Below are 27,904 nucleotides of genomic sequence, written 5' to 3'. Positions count from 1 at the left end.
CACCAATGAGCTCCTCCACCTGAGTCTCAGAATGGCTCTGAAGTGATTCTTTCTCTAGTAGTCAACATGTATTTAGATTTATTATCTGTACAATGTGTTTTATTGTTCTGAAGTCAAGTACTGTATTTCACCATACACAATTTTCAAATTGTATTTCTTTTCTCTCATTTTAAAAATTAACTTGACTTTTATTTAATAAATGAGAGAATATTGTAACGGCCGACAGACATATACTTTCTGTTCCATGATACATGATAATACATATTGTCAATACGTTTTTGAACTGAACTGAATTCATTTGATTTGACAGTCAGCTGTTGGTTACATGCAGATGTTGATAGAACTACCAGGCTCCATAAAAATATATCCATCCATCCATCTTCAAAATCGGTTGAAAACTAGTCAGGGTCGTGGGATGGCAGAGCCAGTCAGTTTACTTTGGATGAGGACAGGATACACCTGGACGGGTCACCAGTCCATCACAGGACAAACCGCCGGAGACAGACAGCCACACCTAGCATTTTGTCACCAATTAACCTCACATGTTTTTGAACTGCGGGAAGAAAGTGTATAGTTAAATATATATCACATTTAAATGGTTAGACATTCTGATCTTCCAGACCGTTGGATCAAGACATTGTCAAACTGGTCCTCTGAACATTTGAATTGAATACCCCTGCTATATGGGATGGAAGTAAAGCTGCTTAGTTGAAAGAAGTTGCTACCAAGCCCACTCTCTACTGTAAGCTATGACGAGCTTGTGAAGTCCCACTAGGATGAGCCAACTATCAGCCAAGTTGTTAAACTGAAGGTGACAACTGACACACTAACCCGTGACATGAGGAAAAAAGTGAGTGACCCATCAAGAAAACTTCTGTATGACCGGGATAAGTTACACTTTGAAAGTGGCCTGCTCTACAGGAAGACTAGTCAAAGGTCTCAGCTGGTCTTGCCTGAATGTTGTCAGCCCATGGTCCTGAAACTCTTCAATGATATGGGTCAAGTAGGAACTGAAAAAGTTCTAACCCTGGTCAGACATGAAATTGAATGTTGGGGCTTCTGTGATGGGAATGTGCCACTCTAACAAAAGCTAAAAAGCCTGTCTCACACATCAGAGCTCCCATGGGCAGCATTTCAACCAATTCGCCTGGAGAGCTTGGGTCTTTCAACTACCTTCACTTTTAGTCACAAGGAAACAGGATTACCATTAACCTTTTTTGGGGCTGAAGATTTAATGAACTCCTCCAGAGGCTTGCTCCCCCGAAAGAAAATCACCAGGGACAATGGATAGGCCATAAAACAGCAGGGGATCGAGCCAGACCCCGGAAGTGGCCAATGAGGATGCTTGAATCCGACCTGAACACCACAGGGGTCCAAAACCCAAGTTGGTGAGACCAACTTTCTACCAACACTCTCTGCTTTTCAATCTGACCATCGAGGGAGAGACATCTCTTTCCCTCATCAGGATGGTATTAGAGAGCACCAAGCAGAAACAAAGAGACAGAACCAACACCAGCCCGCTGGACGAGCAGGACCCAGTTCGGACTACATCTTCTGTTTCCTCTATTTTTGCCTTTTTGGGGGATTCTGGAGACCAAAGTCTCCTCTTCTCCTCTTCTCCTCTCCTCCTTCAACTGCCTTGCTGCCCACTGCTGCAGCTGGAGCCAGGCCTCTGAATTCAGGACGCTGAATTCAGACCCGGTAACAACCAGTTACCAGAGCCACACAGAACCACGGACGGTGCTTTTCAGCACCAAACCAGGGAGAGTGAGAGCTTTTGTCTGGGCAGAGAATAGTTAGAATGATGTTCTGTTGAAAATGCAATGTGTTTCAATGTGCCGCTCAGAAGGCCGCAGCATCTCATCTGTTTGTGCACGCGCGTTCACACGCGACCAACCAAGTCCAGGACTCTGGTTTTCCACCTCAGAACCAGAGGTACAAGTGAGCTACAGGCCCACTGGGAGCTCTGTGTGGAGGAACCAGGGATCAGAACCGAGCCTCGCAGAATTCTCTGTCTTTCTCTTGTCTTCATCCTCTCTCATTCTCTCCCCCTATTTCACTAACCCGCAGCAACGCGCCCCCCTTATCAGATCGAGATAAGGTCACCGACACACACTACTGCATGTAACAACTGCATGATAGCTGCTGCAGAGCAGATCTACCGTGATCACAAGAGTCCTAACTGCAGGTCCCGACCTCCACTTAGGACTCAGAACCGGGCCAACAGAACCGCCCGTTCGTTACGCCCTCGGTAGACTAACTCGCTCCGAGACCGCCCTCGGGCATGCGCGCTCGACGGACGTCTTGTTTATCTGGCCGCTAAGCAACCGCCGTGTCCCCAGAAAGATCGAGTCAAACGCCTCTAGTGGTCGCGTGGGTCATCGCAATCCCTCTTGACATCCACCTGGTGGACACATCAAGTCATTGCGCTCTCCCTCTGCGCGCCGCCGCACGCCCCTATTGGTCGTCACAGTCACCGGATTGACCCGCCGACGTCTGCCTCCACCTGGTGGACGTTCGAGGTCATTACACCCCCTCACATTGACCCGAGGACGTCTGCCTCCACCTGGTGGACGTTCGAGGTCATTACACCGCCACCCTCATCTCTCCAGACCACACACACACACACACACACACACACACACACACACACACACACTTTGTACATAGTGTTCGCTGTTTAATAGATTAGATCTCCGTGTTAGATGTTGTTTGCTATTTGAATGTGTTGATTTATGAGATGATTTCCGAATTATTTATGAATTAATAAATTTTTATTAATAAACGCCTGTTAGCTGAATTGTACGCTTCTTGGTGATTATTGTGTATTTATTGTTGACAATTCACTGGTTTGTAACAGTCTGTGCTCGGATCTCACACCTTCCATTCAATTTGATTGTTATATTTTATGCAGAAATATTAACTAACTTAAATAAACTTTTTACAAACGAGACTAATATTTTGGTATTAGCTATTTCCAGTTTATCTTGTGGTGCCCCGATTTATTATTAATACATAAATAACAAATTAATGCAAATTAATAATTTTTTTATTAATAAATTATTTTTGATAATTTATTCATTTTTTTTGTTTTTAAAGTAATTATTCAATTACTTTAGGAGTTGTTAATGAGTAAATTACCGTTTACTTCCATTAATAATTTCAATTTTTCATAAATTACTTCCAGTGATTTATTACTTTCAGTAATCTATTACTTACAGTAATTTAATGCTAATAACCAACCATAAATCCCAAGACCTTTCTAGAGGAGGAGATTTGTTGTACCAGTGGAAGGTGTTCCTTGCTTCATCTGCAGACAGTGGCTGCAGCTCCGAAATTGGTGATAAAAGTCTAGAAAAAATGTCAATGTCTTCATGGAAATTGCTCAAAGAAAGTGAACTTGAGCCTTTTATTCAGAGCAGAGGGATAAGGTGTTTCAAACACTTGTTGAAAATCTCTTGCATGGTTTCTAAAAACCCATCACCTCCCCTCAATGCGACTGGAGTCACTGAAGGGTTCTAAGTCCAAACCTCTGCCTTTTCCCTTTTGGTGTCTCCCCACCGATCAGATTGTCACTCTTCATGGACTGTTGGACGATTTTGACAAGTTGAACTGGAGCCGTCACTGCAACTGTGAAGAAAGCAATCAGTTTTACAATTCTGGAACAAAAGCTAAAAATAAAGCTCCAGTTGTACTTACCGTTACCTTCAGACCTGTCTGCGGCGGCCGTCTTGTTGTTGTTCCCGCTGTCTGCGGTGGCCGTCTCGTTGTTGTGCCCGCTGTCTGCGGTGGCCGTCTCGTTGTTGTGCCCGCTGTCTGCGGTGGCCGTCTCGTTGTTGCGCCCGCTGTCTGCGGCGGCCATCTTGTTGTGCCCGCTGTCCGTTGGCTCAGCAGGGGAAGTGTCTTGAAAAGATCTTTTGAGTTGAGAGAAGAAGTGAAAACCTTCCTCCAGACCTGGGGCGTCATCTTTAAATGTTGCTTACACACAAAACAGAGCCTTACAGACGTGCAGCCAACTTCCCTTGCAAATGTTGGTATTTATAAAAATAACCTTGGGCACCAGTATATCAACTTTGATCCTTGCACACGCAGATGGGGGGAAACTAGGGGTGCCTTCTTGGCGATGGAGGAGGTATGGAGAGACCAGGTGAGGTTGTTCGGCACAGGCACCCCCAGGAATCTGGTGTGCTGCATTTCCACTGCAGTGTCCATGATGTAAAGTGGGGGGTGCACTGGCTGTTTCTTCCTGAAATCGATTACTAAGTCACTAACATTCAGTATCACAAAGGCCTTCACTTCCTATCTGTACTCATCCTCCTCATCCCCTCGGATGAGACCCACCACTGCTTAGTGCCTTAAACGTGAGTCTGACAAATGTAGTGGCATGGTGGCCTGGCTCCGTACATGACTCATTCATCCTGATGTACAGCAGTGTCAGGAACAGGCTGCAGGCATGTGCTGTGCAGCAGGCGTATTTACATGCAAACAAATCAATTTGGGTTCTTCGTATTGACCATTCAGGGTAGACTGTTAGAATGAAAAGGGCAGGATATAAGGTGAATCCATCTGCGCAACCTGTGATGTAAGTGTGTGTGCACAAGTTTTTATAAATCTGGTTATTTCTTTGGTGCACGCTGTTTTCAGCTGGCACACGTACATTTTAGTGGGGATCCTATGCAATGGCTTATAAATGAACCCTGTCCTTGTCAGTGTGCAGAGAAATGGTGAACAGTGAGAGAGAGTTCAGTCAGTGTGTGAGAAACCATGGATCCTCTACATTCAACGTATATACAACAAATTGTCAACATGAGCTTTCAGTTGTTTTGCACATTTGTGGTCTCCAGTGGATAAATATCCACCAATTTGGAGATTGGACTTCTGTTTACAATCGGGTTAGGGTTGCCAGTTTAATTATTTATACTCTTCCCTGAGGACAGTCTAAACTGAGTGTACAGCTGAACAAATAAAAGCCTGAAGATCACACAAGTTGAACTAGCTGATTGGTTGATTGCAAAATGTAAAATACGTTATTACGAGAGCTTAACCAACTTGACATCTCTCTTCAATCTTTGCTAGGTGATAAAAGTCTCACAACTATACACTGAAGTCAGTTAAGTGAACTTACAAAAGCTTCCCTCAACATCTAGTTCCAAAAATTCTGCAATTTACACATGCAGGAAAACATGATTTAAACAGATTTTTTACAGATACTTACACCATTTTCACAGAAACAAAACACTTGAGAATTTCCAATGGGACCTCATTAACATTATCATTGATGCCTATATGGCTATACGAGAGTGGTTTTTAGATAATACTTATGCCTGCAATCTTACAAAAAACAAAAAAAGAAGAAATATTATCAGGTTTTTCACAACCCCAAAAAGAAAATATCAATGGAGTGGCAGAACTGAGTTTGGTCATTGCTGGAGACACTGTAATACTGTGATGGATGACCATTTTAATATCTTTTGGGGTTGCCTCGGAATCCAACTTTACTGGTTGAAAGTAGTCAAAGAAGTAAAAGCAATTCTACGTTTTGACATTGAATATAACTTTCAAACTGTATATTTATGAAACCAACCATCTGATCTAAATTCCCAGGATAAGTACCTTTTGAAAATACTGCTGATAGCCAGCAATATATCAAAAACATGAAATGGCTTCACAGGGAGCTACCAACGTTGAGACTGGACAGGCACACTAAAGGAATTATGGAAAATGGAAAGACTGACATTCGTTTAAAGACTCTGTGGTAACAAAGCTGGCAAGAATTGGTTGAAATGGCTATTGTATGTATGAAAGAAACCGATATGAGATAATGCAAATCTCCCTTTACCCTTTACTACTGAGATCGATGGAGGGACTTACACTGGAGAGACTCCCACCCAGGGTCGGTTGACTTATGCCGACACCCTTCTGCCCCTCACTCTCTTCACCTCTCCCACGGACTACTGTAAACCCATGTAACACAGATAAATATTGCTGTTTGCACTTATTTTTATTCTTCTTATACATCAGAATGGATTTCACCCAGTGACCAGATTGTTCCGTTCTGATAATGTTGGATTTATGTTTTGTTCTGTTTATAAAACTTAAAAAAAGACCATTTGCTCTCAAATTTTCAATTTCTTCATGTATTGACAAGGTAGATTCACCTGGCTTGGTTACAAATTAATTGCAGATCAATTCGAAGCTTAAACTAAATTTCTGTAAAATGATGCTTACTTACCAAGATCTTAGGGTATGTTCACAGGTTTTGATGCTCAATTCAGATATTATTTTTGCGTGATCCTTCACATTACATTTTAAACTAGACCTCTATCAGACTGCTGTGTGAACGTGCATGCGCAGAAGACACTATTGACAGAAGTAAAAATGGATTGCCACACGATTTCACTCACGACACGCTGGTTAGCACCAGGGTTGCCAGATGTGACTGTTTTCATTCCAAACGACTTAAAACCCACACACCTCGATGAAAACCAGCCCAAATCTTAGCTTTTGTAGAAATCACATTAAAACTGTAAAAGTATTATATGTGTCATAAAAAAAAACACGGCATAAACAAACAAAAGCACAAAACAGACTAAATTAAAAGGTAAGAGAAGCTGGCTCCCCAATTGGGGGATACCCACCATATCTGGTAACACAGGTCAGCGTGTGTATATCCATTTTTAAGTGGGTGTTAAATAATAGACAAAATCAGCAGATAAAGGAGAATGAAGAAAAAAAGAGAGCATATCTTTAAACATTTTGGTGGAGCTGCTTCCTCTGGCGCTTATCCGTGACGTCAGTCACACGTCAATGCCGCAGCAGTTGCATGTAGAAAAATATCAGAATTGGTACCGCATATGATCGAGGCCTGGTTCTGGCGTTTCGGAATCGGAATTGAAGCTTTCACACAGCCACAAAACAGGTTGGATATAAAAAAAAATCTGAATTGGGTCTCATTTCTCCGCAGAGTGAAGGAGGCCTTAGACAAGATCTTCAAGTCAACTTTGGTGCTTTCTGGGCTGGGACGCGGCTCTCTGGGGTGGTTCACTGGAGCCTTCCCGGTTGGCCGCCGGGCGCCAGGGTGATGGTGTCCGGGCCCGATTACCTCGGGCCCCGGGGTGTCACTGCCTCCCGCACGCACATACATCTCCACTCCTCAATGAGCTGTGCTGCTGATACTGCTTGTTTTCTGCCATCATTTGTTCAACTTTCAAAATCATGTACTTCTGTATTTGCCATTTCGTTAATTTTGTTGAAGAATTTCCGTTGCTTCCCGGTTATGCTCAGGGTCAGAAGGATGAATGTAGAAGAAACATTGGATTTGATGCAAGGGACTTTATTCAAGGGAACAGTCCGAGATCTCACAGCACAATCAGACAGAGACGTGGACACGGGCAGAGAACACACTGGGACAGAAAAGAGACCAACACGGAGAGACTCAGACAGACTTCCCCCTAAAGGACCCCTCTGTTTCTTAAGAAACCTTTCCCACACCAATGCCCTCTGGCCCGGCTCCTCAAAGTCTGATAACGTTTGTTTTACTTTGTACAAGGACACACAGATGCACCAGTCGGGCAGGGAGCAGTCATTAGGTAGTCAATACAACCCATCCTCCAAGTCAGAGGTGCCAGCTAATCAACAGGAAGGTATAACAAACTGGGAGATGCAAGGACAGCTGTAAATATCTCAAAGACATCTCAGTACAAAGGTCTTAAGATTTTCCACAACAAATTTATGTACCTGTTTGAAAATCATGTTGATATGCAGACAGTGCTGCTCAGGTTAGTTTAATCTAACAGTTGGAAAGTGTTTGGATCAGTGTGAGAACTGTAAATAGTATATGTAGCATTAACGAGGGTATTGTCTTGTCCCCCACCCACTGCCTCTCCCCCCTCAAACGTCTCTGTAAAAAAATTACATTTATAAGCATTAATCCTGTACACATTCATTTGTGTGCATTTAAAAACTACAATGGAGAACATTGAACCTGACATGAAGCCTTTCAGCCAAACAGGTAAATAAGAGATGGGGTTCTAGCAAAGCCCTGTGGAACTCATTGTTTAACTGTAGTCTGCTGTCACTGACAAAGAACATGACGGAAAACCATTTAGTGCTGTACCTTTAATCCCAATATCGCCCAGTCTTAGTGGATGTCATGATCAATATTATCAAATTCAACACAGATCTCATAGGACCAGAAGAGATGAATCTGCAGACTGGAGGTCCTTACAGTCGCTTAGGCCAAGGATACCATCCAGCGCAAGCAGGATGACCCATAACTGCATGCCGTGACACAAGTAATAACCTCATCTAATCAAGTGGTTGGCCTGAAATACAGGATACAGACAATTGTAAACCATCTGCATCAGGGTGAAATGCATTTTAAGGTCAGGTCTGAAGGGGAAGCCATCCGTTATGGGGAGCTCCAACGCCCAACTGACAAGACAGTTTGTACATGGTCATGCAGCTGACTACTTTTCCCAGGATTTCAGAACTATAGCGAAAGTTGGACATTGGCCGATAGCTTAACATCTGAATCAAGGGTGGGCTTTTAAAGAGGATTAACAGCAACCTTAAAGGCTTGTAGTACATACCCGTTACTAAAGCATACAATACCAAGTTGGAGCAGCCTAGTATTGATGTACCAATTAAAGCTCTAAAACAGGAAAGAATCGTACATGTTTAAATTAAGGCACAATTGAGGTCAACTCGCAGCTCTGAGAGACACTAGACAACTGTAAATCAGGTCCCGTTGGAGACTTAAGATGTGGTTGACGAGGTCGCATGAACGTGGAGTGCGTCGGTCAGCAGCAGAGTCAAAACAATTCCGATGACATTGAATTGAATGTGGCCAGTAAAGAATCAAATTAAATTGAGCCTTTTATTCAGAGCAGAGGGATAAGATGATTCAAACACCTGTTGAAACTCTTGTATGGTTTCTAAAAACCCGTCACCTCCCCTCAATGCGACTGGGGTCACATCAGTGGAGTTAGTGTCGGGTTCTAAGTCCAAAAAGGCGTTCCCTTTAGGCGTCTCCCCACTGACCCGAGTTTGACTCTTCATTGGCTGATTTTCACAGGTTGAACTGGAGCCGTCACTGCAACTGTGAAGAAAGTAATCAGTTTCACAATTCTGGAACAAAAGCTTAAAATGCTTGAGTTGTACTTACCGTTATCTTCAGACCTTCCGTCTCGTTGTAGCGCCCGCTGTCGGCGGCGGCCGTCTCGTTGTAGCGCCCGCTGTCGGCGGCGGCCGTCTCGTTGTAGCGCCCGCTGTCGGCGGCGGCCGTCTCGTTGTAGCGCCCGCTGTCGGCGGCGGCCGTCTCGTTGTAGCGCCCGCTGTCGGCGGCGGCCGTCTCGTTGTAGCGCCCGCTGTCGGCGGCGGCCGTCTCGTTGTAGCGCCCGCTGTCGGCGGCGGCCGTCTCGTTGTAGCGCCCGCTGTCGGCGGCGGCCGTCTCGTTGTAGCGCCCGCTGTCGGCGGCGGCCGTCTCGTTGTAGCGCCCGCTGTCGGCGGCGGCCGTCTCGTTGTAGCGCCCGCTGTCGGCGGCGGCCGTCTCGTTGTAGCGCCCGCTGTCGGCGGCGGCCGTCTCGTTGGTTGGGTTTGTGGGCTTTGAGTCGTGCTGCACTAGTTTCACATGACTAACTGTTATCTCTACCACTTCCTTGGTTCCTTGTTCAACTGGGGGAAAAACAAAAAGATCAACTTTCAGTAACATGAACTGAAGGTAACCAGTATTGGCTAAATATGTAGTTTGTGTGCCTCCAATACTGAAGTCAGCTCAGTATTGATTCCTAGAATTTGCTTACCTTCTTTTGCCCTTTTATCCAACATGGATTCCATTGACTGGAGAAGCTTCATCGTCTTCTTCATGGACACATCATTGGCAGACAGTTCTGAAACAAAAACAGCAAATATTCAGAGTCAGAAAGTCACTCCCTAAAGAGTTCCGCACTAGTTAGCTTACCTCGCGTCCCCCTCTGCAGCACATTTTCCAGCCCCCAGGATCCTGTGGACAGAAAGCTAGTTAATAAACATTTCAGTAGCAAGTAGCACAATGGGTCCATTGCAATCATTAACTGTCAGCATCTAAGCAGATTGGTGTGAGAAACAAACCTTCTGCCAGCCAGACAAGCAGCACACATGTGAGGAAACACCAACCAGATGCCATTGTTGCAGGTGGACAGTGAGAGTGCAGACTGACGGTTCCTGTTCAAATAGTCTCACCAAGTGCCACAGGTGCTGCTCATCAGGTGTAATAGGCTCTCTGACTCCAGAGGAGGAAGAAGCATGGACCAATCAACCAATCAGCTACTTTAACTTGTGAGATCAAAGTTAACCCACATTGACCCACTTGACTGACAAATAAAAACATCAAATTAAAAAAGTTGCAATGAGTTTGCTTTTATTTGGTAAGCTGTACACTCAGTTCAGACAGTATTAAATCTAATGATCACATCAGTGACATACACATAAAAAGATATCTTTATTAAAAAAAAAAAATTTACATTCAAAGATGGAAGTGGAAATGCCATTAACAACTGGAGAACAAGTGATTAAACAATGAGAAATGAAGGAATCTTTGGTGTACAGACCCATCTCATTCATGGATGGAAATTTCTGGACACAACGGAGAACCCTTCTGTACGTAATGAGTGTCTCCTGCACTTTTGACTTCATGCCTGCCTTAACTGCATCTTCTTCCCCTAAACTATTGAGACTACGAGTTCCTGCAGAATCAACAGGCTTTACACTGCTCAGAAAGAGTTAGCTCATTTGGCTCTTGGGTAAAATTCCACTATGAACGTAAAGTGCACTATAACCTTTACAGGTGAACCTTCTCTAAACTTTTAGATGCACATGGCCAACAGTTCAATGTTTTAATCTTTTTATTCAAAAACATAGTGAAATTGATGAAAAATGTAAATGTAGAAATTGAGACCATAAACATTAGTATAGGTAAAATGTTACCTCCAATCCTGCTCCATTCGTATCATCATCAACACAATATATTGAAATGAGAAGCAAAGGAGGCAACTGATTCTCAATATACTGAATCCATGAGAGATGCACCATCAATCTTTCTCTGGATGAGGTTGAGGTACAATGTACTATCTGAGAAGTTTCCAGAAACCTCAAACATCTTCCTTGGGGCGGTGCTACAAACGCCAGCCAACACTCAACTCAATCACTCTTGTTTTAGATCAACCAAATGATCAAATTGTACAATGTTGTCCATCATTTTAGATATTGTAGAGCTGCTCAGACACTTCTGCTTTGTCCAAGGATTTAATTACCCGCTACAATTTCAGCTTTGCAGTTCAACCTGCTGGGGGGGGTTTTCCACCCGTTTTGCAGTCTCATATGACAGACATATTTTCTCTTTCTGGGATTTGTGCTTCTGTGATGATCTTATGGCGCTGTAATATACACATACAAACTCTTGTTTTTTCCCAAAAATAAAGACAATGTAGCCTGAACACCACTGAAAAATTCTTTATTGTTAACATTAGAACATAAACGTGATCAGTAGATTCCATAGGTGGGCTCCTTCCCGTCTCTGTATCTGTCCAGATAGCGGAGGGGTTTCCCCTGAGGGAATTTGACCTGCGGAGGGTGGTACACCGGGGGCCTGATGAACTCGAACACCGGCTCCCTCATGTCTGCAGAGACAACACAATTAAACCAGGACTTTGAACAGTGACAGTGTGTAGGATGGAGACTCACCGAGTGTGTTGTGGAAGGTCTCGGTGACCGACTCGTCCCACTGACTCTGGAAGAAGGCCAAGCCAGCAGGCGTCATGCTGTCCTGGTGCTTTCTGTAGAAATCCACCGTCTTAAAGGTTCGATCCACCAGGGAGTGACTGGAGAGGAGGAGCGGCAAGTACTCAGTGTATTTGCAGTAAACCAACACAAAAACAATGCATTTTTAGCCTCAGATTTAAATGTGTTGTACCATCATCCACATCTGCCTGCCTACGTGTGTGCTGTGTCTGTTCCTCACCATGGCGACGGCCTGGCATCCCCTTGGAAGTTGATGTGTCCGTCCTGCTTGAAGAGGATGTAGACGTAGCGGTGGAAGCCAGTTCCTTTGGCCGGGAAGGGGGGCAGATAGTGACACAGCTCCTCTCCGGCTTGCACCGCCCCACCTGGTATGTTCCCTCTGCGGAGACGTGCACAAATCTCCACTCATATCCACTCATAAACTATTCTTATGTGATCAAGTGATTTGAACCGACGGGTCTGTGCTTGATGTACTCACATTAGCCAGTGGACGTATTCTGCCTCGTTATCCAGAAGATGCTCATCTAGAAGAGGAGACACATTTATTTGCTCCAAATATAATTATTATTTTTTTTATTTCAAGGCACTTTTACTGAGAAAAACTCAACAATTCTATATGAGCAAGCATGGGAGAGGATGGAAAGCAAGCTTCCTGTGTTGTAGACTCCTGACAGTGAGACTGATCCTGGCTGTTACCTGGACAGGTGAGCAGGAGGGTCCACAGTGAGCCATCTTCGGCATCGAAGCTGATCTGGGGCGTAGATGCTGCCTAGAGATGGGAAAAAAAAAAACAACCAAACCATCAACATTATTCACAAAGACTGAAAGAGATCAATAAACGGTTATGATTTGTTGTCTTGTTCACACAGCGTACTTCAGTGGGTGTCAGCCTATTCCCATGATGCACTCCAGCGACGTTGTCATGGCTGTAGCTGATGTGGAGTGTGACTTGAGGGATGAAATACGCATTTGGGAAGAGATCTCTGAAGACCCCGTAGTGATCTGCCAGTCTCCTGACTTGGAACGGACCGCTGGTCTTCTCCCAGGTTTCCTGCAGCCGATCCAGAGGGATCTTAACTGAGGGGAATGATAAGAAGGTGGAATCACTGGGTGGAGAAAAAAAAGGGCTTTCACCAGTTTCATCCGAGCTTGGCATTTCTAATTTACTAAAGCATTGTTTCTTCAGCTGATCAAAAGTCAGAAAGTAAGAAAGAAGAGCTAAGTAAAGGTGCTGTGATAGCTCTTATATGTATGGTATAAATTTCATTCATAGAGTATAAACACAGCTCACCATTGCTGCCACACCTTCATGTTTTTGCATGACCTGTCCAATATCATCAAAAATAAACAGAAATGTACCAAATTCATATTGTCATGATCTTTTAATTGGAAATCCAAAGTAATATAGCAAAGAAAGCTTTTTTTTTTGTTTTATTGTTTTCAAACTGAAAAAAAAAACCACATGTGGAGCAATAAAGGCATCCATTTGGTTTCACACCTTTTGGCAGTGACGACAGACTCTTTTCTGTCACTCTTCCTTTGCCGTTTGTTCAAGCTCTTCAACGTTTTCAAAGTTCTTTTTCTATGATGGCAGATTTCAGCTCAGCCTAAAGGTTTTCCAATGGATTGGGATCAGAACTCTGCTGGCCATTTTAAAATATCAATTTTGTTCCTTTTCAAACAGTGTGATCTGTGCTTTGGGTCTTTGTCTTGCTGGTGGACCCATGATCTTTGAATCAAACCAAGGTTTCTTACACTGGTTTGGACATTTCCCTCTAAAATTCTCAGATTTCCTGTAATACGGTCAAGGCCTTCAGTACCAGATCCTGCAAAGCAGCCGCACAGCATTATGGTTCCTTCACCATGCCTAATGGTTGGTAGAGTGTTCTACAGTAATATTATTTTCCTTGGCCTTTGCCACTAAAGCCTTCTTCTGTGCAGAAAATGGTACTTGTTGAAACCACAACCCCAGACTGTTTCAATATTTGACATTGTGTTTTTTCCACCCACCTTCAAAAACTTTTCTCATTAGTTTTTCCTCTTTGTTAGTTATTACAAAGTCATTTTACCTGTCTGGCCCATTTGAGATAAAATGGGGCTGAATGTGGAACCTCAGCGACAATGAATTTATATCAAAATGTCATATTTACACATTATAAACTGAATTTGGGATTATTGAGTCTGTACTCAGTTTAAACTCTGAATTACAGATTGATCTTGAAGGGCCAAATGGAGCTTACAAGTGCACAGCCGAAAAGCCCTCTCCAGCTCAACGTTCCTCTTGTTGTCCTTCATCACCTGCCTCCGCTCCTTCAGTTCTTTGGTCCTGTGGGGGCGGGAGATCGGCAGCCCGATGTCCACCTGCGTCGCACCTTCAAATACAGCAAATCCCTTTAGATGTAGGGGATACAACAGCCAAAAATCTTTATCTTTTTTTTTTTTTTTTTACGGGCGTTTAATTCCTCACCGTGGTCTGGATCAGCTTTCTCCACATAGCCCCTGTAGGTCCTCCACCACACAGCTTGGTTCTTCACCTTCTCGGCTTCTGTAAAATAACGGTTGTAGCTGCGATACTTCTTCAGTGACGCCAGGTTTGACGCGTCAATGTCCTCATTTGGCATCGGGCCCAAAGGGGGCCGCTGTCTGCAGAGGATCGCTGTGGAAACGTTCCCCGAAGAAGGTTAGTAGCGTGGCAAATTTCAAAAAGACCCACGTGAGTTCCCTCCCGTGTTGACTTTAACCTCCACAATCAAATCACTTCTTTCAATCATTTAGTTTGTATTGAAACCAAAGCGAACACAATAGACATATTTAAAGACCCTGAGAAACATAGTCTGAGTGCTATGCAGTTATTCTATTACATTTATGAATTTACGTGGGATTGAAGGGGCGTGTTCCAGATTTGATTGACATTTTAAGTCAATACATAAGCAAAAATCATGCATATTTATATTTAATCGCAGTGTAATGTAAACTGTGAAGTCCTACCAGCGTCTGTAGCGTAAAGCATCGCTATCAGAGTAAGATTTTTTGGGGGGAAATGTTTATGTTGATGTAACTGTCACGTTCAGATCGTCTTTCGTAGAGGACAGCATGTAACGGGGCTACAGACACAACAAACTAAACGCTAAAGAAACAAGCTGCACAGATTCAACAAAATATAAACATACCCCAGTGTTTATTATCGTAACATTACCTGTTGTAGCCACTGTCCTCACATTATTGACCTTAAAATCAGCTACACCCCGTAGTGTAGCGGTGCACACACCGCGCAGCGCCATGTTGGAATGACGTATCACGGTGGCCGATAGGAGCCAGACCGCGAAGTGACCGCAGGACGTCAACAACAGATACTAAAATAAATTATGCTTTGATTAATTTCAGTGATTTGAAATGTGAGAAAGGTTAGACAAAACTGATCACCATGCAAAAATAATGAACCTAAATCAGCCAGATGGAATACAAACCAGTAAAAAATGACATAGAAAAACCACTAACATGCAAAGTGAAACTTTAAGAAAGATTTATTGATGACATAGAGCCAAAAAAAACAACAACAAAAAAGCATGATGAGATCCAAAATGGTCACTGAAAGACACAAAATAAAAACATTGAGATACAAAATAACTACAAAAAACCAGAAAACATCCACAAGCATGTCATTGTGCATGTAAAATTTTGGAATTCCTCTAAAAAGTCAGAATTGTATTTGATTCACGAAAAATAATAATAAAAAAAATAATAATAATCTTACATTTAGGTCAGAATTTTGAATCAATCTAAGAGAAAAAAAAGGAACTCTCAGATTTAAAGCAGAGTTTTGTTTAAAAAAGAATTGCTGACTTTAATCTGACTTTTTTGTCATAATTATAGCCTTACTGAATTGTGTTTTTTTTTTTACCTCATCAATCTTCTTCATTTGGAAAATTAAAACACAAAATATAACGGAAGTGCACAATAACCACACAATAACAGTGAACCACAACATGAAACAAATTAACTCTAAAAAATATCAAATTAATTCGAAATAAAAACAAACTAAAATCTTCATAATTTCCAAGTAGAGGCACAGAGGAGACCAAAAGGAGAGCTCGGGCATCGATCAAAACAGCTATGGTAATTTACGCGACCCGGCTCTTCTGTGTCCGTGTGTCGGCGTCATGACACAATACGTATGACGTCATCGCGCCGCCTCTGATGCTGCGCTGCTGTGTCTGTGGAAGAGGTAAAGAAACAGCCTTTTATTATGCCGTTTTTTATTTAAGTGCATTACAGTGGGTTTCGTATCGAAGTGAAATCGTTGCGCTTCTTAAACTTTTTTTTTGTGTGAATATTTGTTCCCAGTAGTTCGCGGCGAACGTGAAAGGATTTGAATGTAGCTATGAGGCTAGCTAACGTTAGCATCTTCCTCCACCTGGCTGAGTTGATGTGAGGTATTAATGTCACCGTTCAAACTCACGATTGATGTCATTAAAATATATCTAAGAGTGATCATCTCATTAAGTAGCAGTATTGTGAGAACGTTTTTACATTGCAGTCCATAATCTTCACACAGACCTGTCATCTTGAGGTTCATCACACTATGATCTCTGGTTTCCACAGAGGGGTCCAGACTGCAAAGATGGAGACTTCCGATCTGACCTGCATCATATGCTTTGACCGGTTCAAATACCCCGTCACCATCCCCTGCGGTCACACTTTCTGCAGAAACTGCATCACCATGCACTGGGACACGAAGAGCAAGTCAAACATTGGTCCACAGTGTCCCGTCTGCAATGAGAAGTTCACCACCCGGCCTGCCCTCAAGAGGAACGTGTCCCTATCCGTCCTGACTGAGGCCGCCAACAGCACCGGGCCATCCTACAGGGAGCCGCTGGTGAGGGGGAGTGAGGGCGCCCGCGCCATGCAGCTGTGCGACCGCCACAAAAAGCCTCTGGTGTATTACTGCAAACAGGACAAGATGTCGGTGTGCTGCGAGTGTGGCATCTCCGACTGTGGAAACCACGAGAAGGTCTTGCTGGATGCAGAAAGGGAACATCAAGAGGTACGTCAGCACAAATCTCACTGTTGCAGCCTCCATGGGTGGATTTTCAGTCCAGTTATATAACACTGTCCCCTTTAACTCCTGCATCAGATAATCCATCAATTCTGACACTGTTTGATGTGTCGTTTCTGCAGCTGCTGTTGGAACGGAAGAATAAGGAGGTGGGGAAACTTCTGGAGGAGACGCAGAAAAGTCTAAATGACCTGGCAGAGAATATCAAGCAAGCAAAGGTAAGACGAACTTGGGATGATGCGATTATACTTTCTCTGATTTAACTGATGTTAACATCCGGCGGTTCTCAAGATGTTGGAGGAGAGGCTCAGCCTCACTAGCTTAAATTACTCTAACATTGTAGTTACAGGCTTTTGACGTTAAATCTGGCTGGTGTAACATGTCTCAATTTCATTTAAAGCATAAAACCTGTTCTTTATTTATCTCCACTGATCTCAGTTCATAACCACTGGCTTAAACAGTGTTTTAATGAGTTTACATTAGCTGAAAGTTTCGTACTCACAGCTCTGCTAGTTTTTACTTATGCGTGCAAAGTTATGTTCCCCTTCTGAATGAAATACAGTTTCATGTTTTATTTATATTCAGAAAGAGATCAGGCTTACTCTTAGAGAAGCAACATCATTGTAAATAAGGAAACCCCAAGCTCAGAAGGCCAGTGGAAATCATCATAAAATTTCAGATTGAATCAGACTGAATACCAGTTAATCTTCCTACAAATCATCTTCATTGGCTGATGAGTGTTAAAAACTCCCCGTTGAGCCGGTGTTTGGTTTGGACATTCTCTAGAAACATGCTGCTGCATCATGGCAGGCTCTGTTACAGAGGAACCACCAACACTTTAGATATAAACAGATCATTGTGACATTAAGAAGACACATAGAAAATCTTAGTTCTGTGGATAAAGTAGCTATAAAAAAAAAAAAAAGATGCCGTAACCTCTTTAACAGCTGACTCTGGAGCAGACCTCTGCCTGGGTAAACGCCAAATTCTCCAGCCTGATGAAGATCCTGGCTGAGAAGCAGGAGGCCACAGAGCTCTACATGGACATGCAGAAAGAGGGCGCCGTCATGGAGGCGGAGGGACGGCTGGCCGAGCTGGAGGAGCGGTGTCAGATCCTCCGAGACAGCCAAGGCCAGATCGCAGCGCTGCACAGCCTCCCGGACACGGATCTCATCAGGGTGCTTACCTTCTTTTATTTCTGGGGAAATAAGAGTTGGAGAACTAAAAGTATATTTAGAACTTCAATCATTGAAACAAACCAAAAAAAAAAAAAGATTGTATTTGTTACCACGTGTTGTTTTCTAGGAATCAATGCATATGGAAGTTCCACGTTTCCGCGACATTCCCACAGACGTCACGCCGAACCTTCAGGATAAGCTAAACGGCATCACAGAAGTCCTGTCCCGAGTCTCCAAGCTGGTGTCGGAGGACCTAGAGAAAGCTGTGAGCACCGCCGTGGGTCAAGACAAAGACGGTAAGCGAAACTCTGCAAAGACGTTCCTTCCACAGCTTTCTCGGCAGCCGCTCCAAGTTCTCACGCACGCAGTTGGTCGTTTCCAGGTTCTCCTCAAGACAAGAGGCCGATACTCGCCGTGGTTCCCAGTCCTGCTGCTCCATGTCACCCGGGAGGGAAGGAGGGCCTCAGTGCTTGTGAGTCCAACAAGACATTTTTTTCATTTGAAATCAAAACTGCCCTGAGGTGTTGATGTAACCCGCCTGTTTTCCACTGCTGACAGACCGATGCTCCCTGACCTTTGACCCCCGCACCGCCAACGGGCACCTGTTCCTGTCCCAGGAGAACCGGAGGGCGGAGCACCTGACCTCCGGGCCCCGGCCCGTCCCGGTCCACGAAGCCCGCTTCGATCACACCTGGCAGGTGCTCTGCTTCCAGGGCTTCAAACACGGGCAGCACTACTGGGAGCTGGAGGTGTCCAAGCCCTGGGCCTACCTCGGGGTAAAGACCGCATGCTCTACTTCTACCTTTTGCTATGGATGTCACCACTGAGCTGGAATGAAAACAACCAGTTTATTTATAAAGCTGCATCCTTATCTTCCTTTTTTAAAGCCACTCAGCTTCATTAACAATCAATCATTTTACCAGAGAGAACTTTTCTCGGATAACTTTTCTACCCTGAGTACACATTTTTGAGGTCTCGGTCTTCACTCGTTCTCGGTCCTCTAAAGACCTCTCCTTCGAAAAAATCAGTCCTTAAAGTAATGGTTGGTCCACGAGTTAGCTTTAGTGTTTTTCTTCATCTTTGAAGTGTGTGTTTTCCACTTGAACGGAGCAGTATGCAGCCAGACCAGCTGCTCTCTCCTGCCAACAGAAAAGCTCTCGGACAGATATTAAGCGTAACGTTGACCTTGTTCACCTTCTTAGTTCTGCCGGTTACCACTCAAAGTAATCTCCTGACAAACTGACATTTTGAGTCCGAGGAAAAGTCAGGCTATTACCAGAGTTGTTCCCGGTTTATTCTGATAATCCAAAAAACCAAACGCGTTGATGTTGGGGATAAATGCTACACAAGTGGAACACTTCTCTTGGCAATCCGAATGACGTTGAGGTGTTTTGCTGTGCACAGAAGTAACAGGATATTATCATTTTCAGCTGCTGCGTCACCAAGGAAGCTGTAATTATAGAGTCGGGAGATCATTCTGTGTGGTCCTGTAATGACAGAGTCATAGTAAAACTCCTGTTCACACAAGTAAACACCGGTTGAAACATTCTGTCGGTCCAACTCGTCCATAGCTCTGCGCTCCATCTGCCCCCAGGTGACCTACGAGACCATCCCCAGGAAAGAGAAGGGCAAGAGGTGCATGGTGGGCATGAATGAGCTGTCCTGGAGCCTGCAGCTGGACGAGCACCAGCTCAGCGCGTGGCACAACGGGCGGCGCGAGACTCTGGCCGGACACTCCCAGCACAGCCGCATCGGCATGCTGCTGGACTACGAGGCGGGGACGCTCACGTACTACGGGGACGGGCAGACCCGGCTCCACGCCTTCCACTGTGCCTTCACCCAGGAGCTGTTCCCCGCCTGCTGGATAGGAGAGGGCGTCAGCATCACGCTGTGCTCCACATGAGGAGTGTCCAGGTAAAGAAGGGAGCACTACGGACTTTTACCCTGACTGGCAGACTTTCATTCTTTGGCTTAGCTCCTACAAGATGATGACGTTGGAGGAGATGACCATTAATGGAGATGGGAACAGTCTCCTCTCTCCATTGGGCAATTTCACTTCAGATTCTCATCCTCAGCTTGAAAACTGGGAACACACCGTACTCTCAAAACATATTAGAAATTCACTATGCTTCATTGAAGTACGGGTTGGTTTATTTTTTTTGGGAGAGATGTTCACTCTTTAGTTGGGAGACTGAGCTCACTGAAGAATCAGTCAATACATTATATTTTTTTGTGTGTGTGTGTGTTTTGTTTTTTAAGTCTTCTACTGTGAGACAATATGCACTTACTGTCAGAGTTTACAAGTAGATGAGTCACTAGCTCATGAAAACCTACACACACTTGCTGGATTAAGTTTTGTTTAATCCTGTAGACGGACACTACTTGTTCCAAACTCTAAAATGAAATCCGGTGTGCAGGTGAAGCACGGGAACAGTGCGGAGACAGTTGTGTTGACGGGCTTCTCCCACATCACTGAAGAATCGTAGATTTTGGTGCGCGGCGCACGTGCAACCGAGGCCGTCGAGTGACAACTTAAAGGTCACGTATTATACAGTTTTTAAACAATTTGACATAGTTGTCTCCGGTCTAACAACATTGCACGATGACATAAAGGGAAACTCAACCATTCACCAGTATGAGTACACATTTACTAAAAGGTGGAGCGAGCAAGTGAGGGAGATGACACTTTCTTCATTTCTAGGGCCTCATGCAAAGGCCAATGGGACACATATTACTGATTAAAGAAGCCGTCCTGTGCTTCTCTTGTATTTTTACAGTGCTCTTCATACTATAGTATCAGATAAAGAGGCCAATCACTTGTTTAAAGTAGCACCACTACAAAGAAAACTCAGCAAATCAGTGCTTCAGACTTTGCTTTGTCTCTATCCGGTAATCTACTTTTAGCCTAATGAGACATTGAGGCTGGTGTCAAATTACTCACATTTTTTCAACTGTGAACTAAGAAAATATTACTGTAGTGATGGTATACAGTGAGAAAACCATCATGTCCACTTTAAAAGGGAAACGATGGGTGCTGCCAGCTTTCGTTGCACACATGTAGAAATACACTTTAATGAAGGAAAGAGCCACAGTGGGGTTTTTTTTTTTTGTTTTTTTTTACCAGAGTAGAATTCTTTTAATTAGCTGCTAGTTTTTATGGAAATGTGCTGCGTTCTCACTCACGAAAGAAATAAAATAGAAACAAATTTGTACTATTGGCTTAGTTTTATCTTGGTTTTAAAAGTTGGAAGTTATTAGCGTGGTTATTTATTAATGACGTCGATTTCCTGGATTCTTCTCTTGGATCAGATTAACAAGTGGAGCACAGTCCATGGATATAAGATGATGCAACACACTGCACCTTCTCATAAGATCTTTGTTGTAAGGAACCACTACACAAGTATTTTGTTTTTGTGTGCGAGTACAGTACTTTTCCATTGGGTGGAGCATCATGGGTAAATTGGAAAACCTGTTTCTTACGACTTTTTTTTTTTACTACATGGGATCCAAACTTGTGGTGGATTACGTGCTACACTGAATGCACGGTTCTTTCAGTATCTCGATAAACTGATGAAACTTGACTTGTGCTGCACTCACACTGCACACAAGCCAGGAAATGAAGCAATAAATCTGAAACCGTTTGAATTTTACACTCCAGCATGCTTGAACTCTTGAGAAAAACAATCCTGATCGCTACGACGACACAAGTGATGCAGATGGAGAGATCGTGGGCTGTGTGTGACATTACTACTGAGAGTACGGCACTGAAAAATGGATTTTCTGTGGGAAATTTTGTTTGGTTTTTTAGAATGAATGCACAAGCTGCACAGGACTGAAACTTCCTCGTTGCTTTGGGCTGTCGGATTACAAGCGCTTGCAAAGTAAAGCAGTGGATTCTGGGATGCCCAGGTACTGGCGTGATGGGAGACCGTGGTGGATTTACACAAGCTGTCCACCTCTGACAGAAAAAAATAAATAAATAAACTGACTCTGGAATATGTCAAGTATGCTCATACACTATGGTGTTGTTTTAACATTTACTCAGTGTACAAAAGAAAAAAAGCCACACAGTTCTGTTTCCACATCAATCAAGAGCCGTTTAATAAAATTCAATGCCCACATGCATTGGTGGAGATCATGCTTTGTTTTTTCGTACTTGACGGGTTTCACATGAAATATTTCAATAAATTAGTTTGGAATAAATACAGAACTTCGCAGCCATGACAGAGCAAACGGGAGCCCGATGCATAGCGTTTTCGCTTCAAAGTGCAAAGAATCAGCCACGGATGTGCCACAGATACAGTTTACAGATTAGTGACCACAGAGGAAGGAAGAGTAGAAGCTCCGATGCCGAGCGCTCCGCACCAGACCGACAGACGGACATCCGAGAGTTAAGCTGAACGACCACAAACAAATGCATCAAGTGAGAAATCCAGTCACGGTGCAGGTTGGAGACATGAGAGGGATCAGTGTTAGGTTTTTTTTTTTTTTTTTTTTTTTCAAATGACGGGAAGTGACATCATTGGGCGACTGCGCCGCTCTTGCCCGTTATTAAAGATAATACCCCCCCTCCCCTCCCCTCCGGAGCTCTGGCAGCCCTCCTATCTGCTCTAATCCAGGATCAGGGATTCACTTCGGGGGCTCTATGCCGCTCTAATCCCTTTCCGGTAAAACGTGTCATGGCAGAACCGGACTCATGCCGGCCCGCCGGAACACCCGCCCGCCCACACCCCTCGTTACAAAAGCTATTTATCATATCGGTTAGTGTCTTTGAGAAAATACTTTTAGAAGTCTACATATTAAAAGCCTGTACACACAAATCATAGAAAAATAAAAGACTGCATCCAGCTGGCCTCTGGTCTAGTTAGCGAAGCGAGGAACACCGTTAGACCGTAGAAAATGAAAACGGCAGAATCTGAAGTTTCTCGGGACGCGTGAAGGCAAATTTTACCATATAAGAGCTCGTCAGGTTACAAAGCCCCAAAATCCTGACCGCATTGACCTGATCAGTCTTGCCTCACAAAAGGTTGCTGTCAAATCATCTACGGTGCTACTTCACGTAAATTAAAAGGAGCCTCTGAACATAATTAAGTTGATTCCCCACTATTAAAACAATGAAAAAACAAAAGCTGCCTACAGGAAAGCTGTGGAATGAGAGTAAGTGTGAGACTAAACGGGAGCGAACAGAGCGAAGACTCAAAGATCTCAACACTTTGACCCTCCCGGTGTTCAGGTAACGGAATGAAAAACAAGATGATCGGATAGGAACGAGGGCGAGATCGAGCAGTTCTACTGGTTCTTCTTGTCCTCTGGAGGAGAGTAGGGAGGAGGCTTGTCCTGGAAGAAGATAGGAGGAGCGGTTAGCTCTGATTTCTTGCAGAGACGGAGGCATAATAGGAAAAGTACTGCAGTTTAACTGTATTAATATAGAATATACTACTGACGGGGCATCCTTTCATTAAAAAGAATGATTGAGACATAATGCAAAATTTAAATCGTGTAGTGTATATGACACAATGTGGAAATTTAGTTTGGTATCCAAACGGCTCTGACAAGAATAAGATGTTGGCAAACCTGCAGGTAAATCAGACCAACATCAAAGAAAGTAGCAAAATAAAGTTGTTTTTGTTTTTTATTATGAACCATTCATAAATTGTGATTTCATTCAAGCCATTACTACAGACTAAGGCCCGTTAACACGGCAACATTTCAAGTGAAAATGCAGTTTCTTTTCGACATCGTCACAGATTTGGCGTCTTTTCAAAAAGTCGTCCGTTTTCACTTGAGACTACTGTTGTGTAAACGGGGTTAGATAACATGACACAACACAAACACGTCTAACAGTTCACATCTTCATTAGACATTCAGTATAAATGAACCCTGGAATTATCCTTAAATATTCTTCAATTTGAGAATGGATGGATGGGTGATTGTGACACTGAGGCGGCAACGCAGCCCTTAATCATGATGCTGCCTCCACTGTGCTTCACTGATGGAAGAATGGCGCCACGTTAGTAAAGCTGCATGTTCTCCGTTTCCTTTAGAGTCAACTCCACTTTTAAAGAGAGGGGCTTCAGTTGTAGTGTTAACTGTTGCGTCACTCCTGTTGGTTTTAAGAAGCCGTAGCTCACAGCAGCAATCAGTCTTGAAAATTCCTGACACGATGGCAACTATCGTCCACAAACCCACCGCAGGTAAATGGCTGAGTTCAATGAAGACGTGTTTAACTGTACTTACAGGCAATGAGCTCACAGACATGTAGACAACTAGAAACTGTATAACCTTTCTGTAAGATTTTTTGAGAAAGACAGGCCGGGCAGCTCGCTCACCTGTGGCAGGTACACATGTGTGGGAGGCAGCGTGGCACAGCTGGCGCTCGCTGCTGCCTCGGCTGCTTTGGCCTCCGCTGGGAGGAGGAGAGAGAGAGAGAGAGAGAGAGAGAAAGAGGAGCGGGGAGAGCGTTAATTAAACAAGACTTTTAATGGTAATGGCTGGGATATACGAGACTGGCGGCTCTGATCAAGCTTCAGGAGAGGAGAGACAACGTAGACAGAAGATGAGATAGAGATGGAGAACAGACGGTGAAACAAAGGCAGCTGAGGGGACGTCTTTCACAACTGTTGGTTCTGTCAGAGCGCCATGGCAATGTGGCATGAATCAATTCAGATTGTCAGATGAAAAATCTGAACAGGAGGCCAACGCTTGAGTGTTTTTCCAGCATTTTAAATTGTCCTGATTAACAGTTTGTACTTGGAGACCATGGGAAGCTGTCTCTGCTTCCTAAAGCAACAAAGAAGCACCACATCGTCTTCAAAAGTTCCACATTTATTCAGGCTGCTGCAGCACTTGTCTGATCATCGGTCTGAGCCTCTTTGGTGATGACACCCACCTGCTGCAGAGGAGGGGAGGTCTGGGTCATGAGGGGGCTGCTGGCCCAGCGGAGCAGAGTAAGGAGGAGGAGGTATGTAGCCCACGGAGGCATCAAACGCTGGAGGATTCGGGTAGAACCCGCCTGGATGACAGGAGCAAATAGTTAGGCCCCATTCACACGTTTAAAGTGAAAACGCATCTTTTTTTTGCGTTTGTATTGTCCTGTAAATGTCGTGTCGTGACTGCCGCTGGAGTTTCCACTTTAAATTAAAACCCCACCTGAAGGAGGAGGGTTGGAGTAAGAGTAGCCAGGCGGGGGTCCTGCGGGGTACATTCCGTTGGCGGGGGGAGGAGGGTAAGCATAGGCCCCGTTTGCCATGTAGGGGCATCCACCGAAGCCGGAAGTCACGGGCTGACCCCGGGAAGCTGAAATCACAAGAGACAGTGAGGCTATAATCAATCGAGGTCTCAACTAGGACAAAGTTCCACACGTTTGTCAGCTGCTTCATTATTTTGCATACCCTGAGCAGCAACCTGCAGCATATACTGGCCAAACTCTATGGCTCCTCCGGCAGCAAAGACCAGCTTGAACGTAGCACTGCCCTCCCAGCCACCTGGAAGACACAAATTGACATTAAAGCACAAAGTGGTTTAACACACACAAAATAAAATAATAATACAGAAACAATCTTAATTAAATTTTGGACCACATTATGCATACTGGTGCACATACACCTACCTCCGGGCTCTGCGGCGACGGTGCCCTTGATGTAATTGGCGCCCAAAACAGGCTGTTTGACCTCGCAGCCCTTCATCAAATAGAAAGGCATCATGAAGGACTGCAGTGCATCTCGGCCTTTAGCCAGGAAGATCACCTGGGAAGAAAAACAACAGTGACCACCAACATCTCAGCACTCAACTCACGTCGATCACTTCTATTCACACTTCTGCAGGTTGAAGATTTAAGCTATATTTTCTATCATCATCGCAGAAACAATGAGTGGGCGTGTAACTGCATTCCAAAGATCGGACTAAATCTTGTATGAAGTTTTTGTTGGATTTTTAGTTTACTGTATAATACAGGAGGATCAAACATAAGGCCTGTGGTCCAAAATCGGCCCACAAATTGTGAATATTTCAAAGAAAACATTAAGTTTTTAACAAATTTCTTAAGACACTAAACACTGAGATATCGGTGATGCTGCCATGAAAGATAGCTACTTCATTACAAAACATATGTAATGCAACAGCTGGTTTTTTGGGGGGAGGTTTTACTGTATTTTGCACCAGTTGTGTGTTGTGTTTCCAGACTTCACTTGTGGGTTTTGCCTCTCACCCTGTATGGAGTCAGGTAGGTGCTGCCCTTCTTGCTCTTCCTGAAAGCTTCAGGCAGGCTGTCGGCGTCGCAGAAAAGCAGCTCCACGTTATCATAGTTCATCAACACACTGGAGAGAGACAAAGAAGACTCGGTTACAACAATCTGGTCACAACAAGAACAAACAGGGATTGTGTTTCATCAATGAATCGACTCCTCTTTCGTAACCTTCGACTTGAACCGCTTAAAAATGAGATCATTGTGTTTTTTGTGCTACTAATTACAGCTCATCTTTGCTTTAAAGTAAAACCATTAGGATTACAGGCCACCCAGGGACAAAGCGGACTACTGGTTCTGGGCTGCCTGTAATGGGTTTATCTTTAGGCTCTTCTGGAAGAATCTGGCTGTGATGTTTACACACAAGCACATTGTGGCAACTCTGCATGTGACAAAGGTTAAAAGTTAGTACCACGTTTACAGCTATAAGTGCAGATAACTACTAAAGGAATGGATCACATTTGCCAAATAAACAAATTTTCGGTAATTACACGTGAAAAGCCTGCAGTGGTGATATAACAGGTTGAAGGCCCAGACCCGGTTCTGCAGGAGGACACGCCAGACACCACTGAGAAACAACCCGCTTTAATACATTAACGTAGCTCTCGTCATTTAATGTCACTTTAGTTTATTTAATTGCATCTAGCAGTTGATATAGTGGCACTTGCCAGTCCGGCTTATAGATCATTTATCATTAAGCACTTTATTCAGTGAAATTATAGTTTTCAAAAATGAAAGTCCAGCCGCCCCAACAGTTAACATGTCAGGTGCTAAAAGTTCGAATTAAAGCTCAGTAAGTTGGGTGTGAAAAAAACAACCAAAACAAAACCGTGTTCATGTGATAATCCCGTTATACATGCAGGATTTTAAGTAACTTCGTGACCAGCTAGAAATGAAATTAGTAGTTATACTGAGAGAGAGAGGAGGGAGTGTGGTCTAACGGTGAAGTGCCTCTAGCTAACCCGTGAAACGATGCGCCGCGGCGGCCCGTTACCTCTCGCTGTTGTTGATGATCACTCCGCCGGACTCCGAGTGGTTCTGGTTCAGAGTCATGTCCACGGGTTTACTCCGAAGGAACACGGATCAGCGGGATCTGCGGGCGTGCCCCCGGCCAGGCTCGGTTAACGGTGTCTATCTGAGCTGCTGATAGCGGCTGTTGTGATAAACTGAGAGGTACCGATCAGTGAACAGGGAGCGCCGCCATTTCTCTGTCGACACCGGAAGTCACGTGACACTCTCTCTCCCTCTCTCTCTCTCTTTCTATCTCTATGGTATGATGTGTCATGTTATCTTATTTTTATATATATTAAGTTCTGTCATGTGTTATGCTCGAAAAATACTGAATTCTAAACAGTGTACCAACAACTTTAAAACACGATGCATTCGTGTATATTTCTATATATTAATGCATCTTTGCATGGCTCCTCATGTGCACTTAGTTAAATCCTAACTTAATCCCTGTATTCATTAATTAATTTTATTTTTTTTTTACAGAAATAATCTTATTCTTTTAAGAGACTGAGAATTTGCTCTATATGTGTTTGAGGTTATTGACAAGAAAAGTCGGTCCAATGGTTTGAGAGGTGTTGTACAACAAACAAGTCTGGAGGCTGACTGTAATTTTGTATGAAGAAAATAGTTTGTTTTCTT

At 43.9% G+C, this 27,904-nt stretch overlaps 3 protein-coding genes across 4 annotated transcripts; 1 reads left to right on the top strand and 2 right to left on the bottom strand.

The window, feature by feature from the left end:
* Positions 1-11,466: 11,466 nt before the first annotated feature.
* On the bottom strand, positions 11,467-15,071 carry mrpl38 (mitochondrial ribosomal protein L38). The gene is made up of 9 exons (XM_080486163.1): positions 14,975-15,071; positions 14,246-14,434; positions 14,019-14,150; positions 12,653-12,855; positions 12,475-12,547; positions 12,257-12,302; positions 11,999-12,157; positions 11,722-11,858; positions 11,467-11,657 (listed from the first exon to the last, which is right to left on the bottom strand). Exons 1-9 carry the CDS (start codon positions 15,057-15,059, stop codon positions 11,521-11,523), a joined length of 1,161 nt encoding a protein of 386 aa, XP_080342289.1. The 5' UTR covers positions 15,060-15,071; the 3' UTR covers positions 11,467-11,520.
* An 872-nt stretch (positions 15,072-15,943) lies between these two features.
* trim65 (tripartite motif containing 65) lies at positions 15,944-22,149 on the top strand. Of its 2 annotated transcripts, none has more exons than XM_080465426.1 (8): positions 15,944-16,003; positions 16,381-16,822; positions 16,957-17,052; positions 17,797-18,012; positions 18,140-18,308; positions 18,395-18,484; positions 18,571-18,788; positions 19,607-22,149. In XM_080465426.1, the coding sequence occupies exons 2-8, from the start codon at positions 16,400-16,402 to the stop codon at positions 19,913-19,915; spliced, it is 1,521 nt and encodes a 506-aa protein (XP_080321552.1). In that variant the 5' UTR covers positions 15,944-16,003; positions 16,381-16,399; the 3' UTR covers positions 19,916-22,149. The 2 variants fall into 2 exon arrangements, with proteins under 2 accessions (XP_080321552.1, XP_080321551.1); XM_080465425.1 differs by having other exon boundaries at positions 17,782-18,012.
* Positions 22,092-27,484, bottom strand: wbp2 (WW domain binding protein 2). The gene is made up of 8 exons (XM_080465444.1): positions 27,249-27,484; positions 26,219-26,327; positions 25,622-25,757; positions 25,404-25,496; positions 25,162-25,308; positions 24,902-25,024; positions 24,342-24,418; positions 22,092-23,349 (listed from the first exon to the last, which is right to left on the bottom strand). The coding sequence occupies exons 1-8, from the start codon at positions 27,305-27,307 to the stop codon at positions 23,302-23,304; spliced, it is 792 nt and encodes a 263-aa protein (XP_080321570.1). The 5' UTR covers positions 27,308-27,484; the 3' UTR covers positions 22,092-23,301.
* Positions 27,485-27,904: the final 420 nt, after the last annotated feature.

The sequence above is a fragment of the Lipophrys pholis genome, assembly GCF_963383615.2.
Source record: "Lipophrys pholis genome assembly, chromosome: 1".
Taxonomy (NCBI): Eukaryota; Metazoa; Chordata; class Actinopteri; order Blenniiformes; family Blenniidae; genus Lipophrys; species Lipophrys pholis.
Note: the sequence above shows the minus strand (reverse complement) of the source record. Positions and strands in the feature narration are given on the sequence as shown.